The sequence below is a fragment of the Impatiens glandulifera genome, chromosome 1 (assembly GCF_907164915.1).
Source record: "Impatiens glandulifera chromosome 1, dImpGla2.1, whole genome shotgun sequence".
In the NCBI taxonomy this organism is placed as follows: Eukaryota; Viridiplantae; Streptophyta; class Magnoliopsida; order Ericales; family Balsaminaceae; genus Impatiens; species Impatiens glandulifera.
In genome coordinates, this window is record NC_061862.1 from 11,482,782 (window position 1) to 11,488,904 (window position 6,123).

Genomic DNA, 6,123 nt, shown 5'->3' on the forward strand with positions numbered 1-6,123 from the left:
TAATTGTATAAATATATATATATATTTAAGTGAGTTTTTTTATTTTTTATTTATAGAACAAGACTATTACATTATGATTTAATATATTTTAGATTAAAATAAAAAATGTATGGATTTGATATATGGACTTTGATTTGAAATATTTTGATAATTGTTTGAGATAACAAGAATAAATGATTAAGATAATGAGTTGTATGAGTCTGGTGAGAGCGAAAGACACGGACGGTGGGGGCTGGGATTCCCTTTGGACAATGCTTTTCTCCTTCTCTAATAATCAATGAATTCAGACTACTATGCTCTTTGTTGCTTTCCTCCCTCCCTCCTCCTTCTTCTTCATCTCCTTTCTTTGCTGCTCTGCAACAACTACCCTTTCTTTCTTTCTTTCCTTCTCTTATCTTGTCTTCTGTTTTTCACCTTTTCCCCCCCTACTTTATCTCTCTCGATCTTCGTTCCCCGCCTTTACCTCTCGCAGATCAACCATACCCATCTCTGTCACCGCAGGTTTGTTCTCTCTTACTGCTTCTTCACTTCAATTCATCAACTCTACCTTGGATCTTTCATATATTTGATGGGATTTAGGACTTTTCTGCTTTTCTGAGCTATATAGGTTAATGTTCCATCTGGGTTCGAGTTTAATTTGGAGGAATTTGAAATCTTGAATCCCTATTTGATTATGGAAGCCCAATCTGGAGGAAATTCTCATCATTTATACGGACCAGTTTTGTCAGAAATTCAGGGTTTTGGGAAGAAGAGAATGGAATGGGATTTAAACGATTGGAAATGGGATGGAGACTTATTTCTCGCTACCCCGATTAATCCTCTTCCAGCCGATTGCCGGAGTGGCCAGCTATTCCCATTGCTTCCAGAAGATACTACACCTGAAAACGAGAGAGAGAAACGGAGAAGAGATGTCATCGTCTCCGACGAATCACGGTCTCTTAATCTAAACCTTGGATGTCAGACTTACCCTGTTATAACAGAGTCTGCAGCAGCAGAGATCGAGAAGTCGGAAGGTAAGAGTGGGAAGAAAAGTAAGATCTTTCCTGCTATTCCGATCCGATCGGTTTGTCAAGTTGAAGACTGTCGAGCTGATTTAAGCCATGCTAAAGACTATCACCGGAGACATAAAGTCTGTGACGTTCATTCCAAAGCTAGCAAAGCTTTAATCGGAAATGTCATGCAAAGATTCTGTCAGCAGTGTAGTAGGTTTCATATACTTGATGAATTCGATGAAGGGAGAAGAAGCTGTCGAAGGCGTTTAGCTGGTCATAACAGGAGAAGAAGGAAGACACATCCTGAAACTGTCGCTAATAATGGAAGTTCTTTGAACAATGAACATGGGAGTAGCTATTTATTGATTAGTCTTCTGAGAATACTCTCCAATATGCACAGTGAGTTTCATTTTAAAGCCTATTTGATTCATCTTAGTTTAGATTTGTAATATGTACATATGTGTATGATCTGCAGCTAATAACTCGGAGGAACTAAAGGATCAAGATGTTCTAACTCATTTGCTTAGAAATCTTGCGAATCCCGGTGGAGTAACTATGCCTGCTCGAGATCTTGGCGCTCCTACAACAACGGTTATTGTCTTGATTTCTTTTAAAACCCATAATTTAATCTTGAGTTTGAACTAAAAACTGTTTGAAACGATTTTAACAGGTTTCACCGAGGCCTGGAGGAGGAGATGATGATGGGGTTCATGATGTATCAATGAAGAAGAAGAAGAATTTTGACTTGAATAATGCTTATGATGATTCTGAAGGCTGCAATGAAAACTTTGGAAATCAAACTATTAGTAATTCAGCTTCAACATCAAGCCAGTCTCCATCTAGTTCTAGTGGAGATGCTCAGGTGTGTTTCTTTTTACCTTTTTCAGTTTTTGGGTGAAGAAAATTGCAGCTTTTTTCCTCTGGTTTGATTTACATGTATTGAATCATGCCAGAGTCGAACTGATCGAATCGTGTTCAAACTTTTTGGTAAAGACCCGAGTAATTTCCCCCTAGCTTTGAGGAAACAGGTATTTTATTGTATGCTGTCTTGTAATTCTTTGAAGTAAGTTTGTTATAACCGAGGTTAATCTTTTGTTTGACTTTCCGATTCAGATTCTGGATTGGTTATCGAACAGTCCAACCGATATTGAAAGCTATATACGACCCGGCTGTATTATCTTGACAATATACCTTCGATTGGGTAATTCCGCATGGGATGAGGTAAAATAGACATATTTATATAGTTGTTTATGCATACAAAAAAATTAAATTTTTTTGTTTTGTTTACAGCTTTCTTCTGATTTGAGCTCGAGTTTGCTTAAACTAATTGACGCGTCGAATGACTCGTTTTGGAAATCTGGTTGGGTTTATACAAGGTTGCAGCATCATGTGGCGTTTGTCTACAATGGTCTGTTTGTTGTTTCTTCTGTGTCTTTTAGGTTCTGTTTTTTTTTTGTGTTGTTACTTATTCTATTGTGTGACGAATGTTCAGGTCGCATCGTCTTAGACACACCCCTTCCTTTCGAGAGTCGTAATTGTGGTATCTCGAGCATTAGGCCAATCGCGGTCCCGCCTTCCAGAAAGGCTCAATTTGTTGTCAAAGGTTTTAACATGTCCTGTTCCACCTTAAGGTACCATTTGTTTCTTGAGCAGTTTGATGGATATTGGCTTATTCAATGAACTTAAAATTATTATAAAGTATCTATCTAACTGTTCGTCTCTTATAGGTTACTTTGTGCTTTCGAAGGACGATATCTGGCAGAGGAGAACGGTTCAAACTCAACGGAGGAAAGTGATGGATTAATGACGACAGCTGATGAAGTCCAATGCATTAGTTTATCGTGTTCTATTCCAAACATGAATGGAAGAGGATTCATCGAGGTAAAACCGGTTCTTTTTTGCCAAACCTAATATTTCTCCTTCACCTGGCTGACGGGTTTTCTCTTGATGCAATCCATTTTAGGTCGAGGACCATGGCCTTAGTAGCAGCTTCTTCCCATTTATAGTAGCGGAACAAGACGTTTGTTCCGAAATTTGCACCCTCGAGGCTGAAATAGAATCTACATGCACCAAGAATCAAGCTATCGACTTTATACACGAAATGGGTTGGCTCCTTCATAGATTCGTTAACACGGAGATGGGCGGTGGAGCGAATTTGTTCCCGTTCGAACGCTTCAAGCAGCTCGTGGAGTTCTCTATAGACCGGGATTGGTGTTTCGTCGTTAAAAAGCTTTTGGGTATTTTGTACAAAGGTTGTGTAGACATTGGAGAGCATTCGTCGTCTATCGAAGCCGCGGTTTCGGAGATGTCTCTCTTGCATAGAGCCGTGCAGAGGAATTCCGCCCCCATGGTGGTTTTCCTCTTGAGATACGTGGCTGATGGACTGAAGCCCGAGTTCTTGTTCAGGCCCGATGCAGTTGGCCCCGGAGGTTTGACTCCTCTTCATGTTGCGGCTAGTAGAAAGGGCAACGAGAGCGTGCTCGATGCGTTAACCGATGATCCCCATTCGGTAATTTGAAATAACCGTGTTATACAATTCAAAAACAGTTTCTTGATCTAGATTAAAAACATTTCAAAATCTCTCGTGTGATGTTATCTCAGGTGGGGATAGAAGCATGGAACACGGCTCGCGATGGAACCGGAATGACTCCAAACGACTACGCATGCATGCGAGGATACTATTCCCACGTTCATCTCGTCCAAAGGAAAATCAACCGTCTCCACCACCACGTAACTTTGGATATTCCCAATAGCCAAATGGCATGCTTGAACACGGAGAAAATCGAAACAAAGCAGAAGGATTTCGGAAGAGGAAACTGCAGGATGTGTAGAAAGACTCCGGCAACATATGGAAGATCGACGGTATCTTCCGTGGCCCTTTATAGGCCGGCGATGCTGTCTATGGTGGCTATAGCTGCGGTTTGCGTTTGCGTGGCTCTACTATTCAAGAGTTGCCCTCAAGTTATGTATGTGTTTGGTCCTTTCAGATGGGAACTTCTCAAGTATGGTTCAAGCTAAAACTTTACTATTTAAGAAGTTATAATTAGTATTCTTTTGAGTTTTTTCTTATTATGTATGGAGAGATGAAAGTTAGTTTTATGCCATTATCTAATTATTTCTTTTATTTATGTTTATGTGGTTATTTCTATATTTTAACATAGAGAATATATATAGAAACATATCATACCAAAATATTATCTTAATTCATTATTTAAGTAATGCTAGAATAAGTTATGGGCCATAGTTAATTGGATTGAACATATTTATATTTTATCTATTACCATCTTTGATCTGTTTTACCTTTTAATTTTTTTTAATTTACATAATCCTGTGATAAAAGTTAAATAAAATGATGTTTTTATATAATATAAATGGCAATATATTAAAAGTTTATATTATTTTTTTATTTTTTTATAAATAAATATAATGATAATGTTATATATTTAATTGTGTTTATAATATTCAAACATAAGTAATAACTAATAACATAAACACAAATATCATTACATAAACACAAATATCATTTTTGCCCTATTTTCGGTCAGTTACCAATCAAAATCAGAAAAAATTGCATAATTATACTTGATATCCTTAACTACCCTATGATTTGGTAAATTTTAATTTGATATATAAGATGTTGCAGTGGTATATTTGATAATTATTTGAATATTCGATGTTAGATCAATCATTTATATTCTCATCGTTTAAACAAATTTTAAAATAATTTGATAATCTTAAAATAATTAATCAAATAAAAATTAAATATAAAAATATTACCATAATAAAAATTTCAAACATTGTTTGTAAAACACATATCCCTAAAATTATATATTTTATATATAAATTTTGACTCTTTTCTCAAAAAAAAAAAAAAAAAAATTAAATAAATAAATAAATTTTGACTCATTTATCATATAAGCTCCAACTTTGAATCTGTCTATCTATAAGGTTGAACAATGATTTAAGTCATATGGAACTCAACTATCAAACTTTTGAGTCCATTTCTTTTTAATTGACTTGCCATTTTTCATTTCCTATGATATGTCATTTGGGTTTTTTTAAACATTTTAAAAAATATTTTACTTTCTATCGTTTTCTTCTTCGAATCATCAATTTTACTTTATTTTCGACCAATCTTTTTGGTGTCTTTACATAATAAATTATACAAATTATATCACTCTTTTATATCAAAATGAATTTGTTAATCAGATTTCCATCAGATATGACAGTCTCGGAGAACTTCAAACTCTTTTAGAACACGACTCAATAATAAAGACGACTACCATATCTAAATCTTCTCTCTAGTGAATTCCACCAAACAGTGTCGTTCAGGCGCCATTTCATCACTAAAATTTCAAGAAAATGGACTTCCTCCGTTACTTTCCTACACAAGGCTTTTTTCACACTCGAGAATGACAACTCTCTTCTCAATTACATCTCATCATCATTATCATACGTTATTATTTTAAATACATTATTTGTTTCGAAAGTAGTTGCTCCATTTTTTGTTTTTAGTTTGATCCTTTCATTCATATTCATTTTCCATGATGTTATAATCTTTAGTTCGGAAAGTGTTGTAGATTTTTTTTTTATCTAGATTTATAATAACAAATATTTTCTTACTATCAGATCGTCCACTAGATGATGATAGTATGATACCACCTTCGGTTTTAATACTAATTTAGAAGCAATTGCTCTCAGCTCTAACAATTTCCTTATTCTTGTTAGGTTTTAGACTCATATTTTATTAGAGTTTATATATTGTAATGAACTTTAAGTTTTTATTGAACTTAGAGTAGTAGTTTAATTTTTTTGACTTTTAATTTACTCCTATAAATAGAGACATTGTAATCTAAGGTTACTCGGACCACTATTTCATGGAAAATCAATATAATGGACTACTCCTCAGAGATGTAAACATTTGCTGGTCAAACCTCGTTATATCTTGTGTTCCTTATTATTTTTTACTCAGCTATCTCTATATCTTTTTTATTGTGTGTTTAGATTATATTTTTTTTCAACAAGTGGTATCAGAACATGTTTTGAGAATATTTAACTTAATAATCTATTTGTGAAGATATGATGGAAACTCTAACCACCATTGAAGAAGTTGCAAATTTGTGCTTTTGTT

At 34.8% G+C, this 6,123-nt stretch overlaps 1 protein-coding gene across 2 annotated transcripts; it reads left to right on the forward strand.

Annotated features, from left to right (window-relative positions):
- Positions 1–308: 308 nt before the first annotated feature.
- On the forward strand, positions 309–4,120 carry LOC124919438 (squamosa promoter-binding-like protein 1). 2 transcript variants are annotated; one of them, XM_047459676.1, is made up of 11 exons: positions 309–501; positions 580–1,391; positions 1,468–1,583; positions 1,663–1,854; positions 1,946–2,020; positions 2,106–2,213; positions 2,283–2,400; positions 2,485–2,623; positions 2,720–2,873; positions 2,956–3,501; positions 3,594–4,120. In XM_047459676.1, the coding sequence occupies exons 2-11, from the start codon at positions 674–676 to the stop codon at positions 4,008–4,010; spliced, it is 2,583 nt and encodes an 860-aa protein (XP_047315632.1). In that variant the 5' UTR covers positions 309–501; positions 580–673; the 3' UTR covers positions 4,011–4,120. The 2 variants fall into 2 exon arrangements, with proteins under 2 accessions (XP_047315632.1, XP_047315631.1); XM_047459675.1 differs by having other exon boundaries at positions 608–1,391.
- Positions 4,121–6,123: the final 2,003 nt, after the last annotated feature.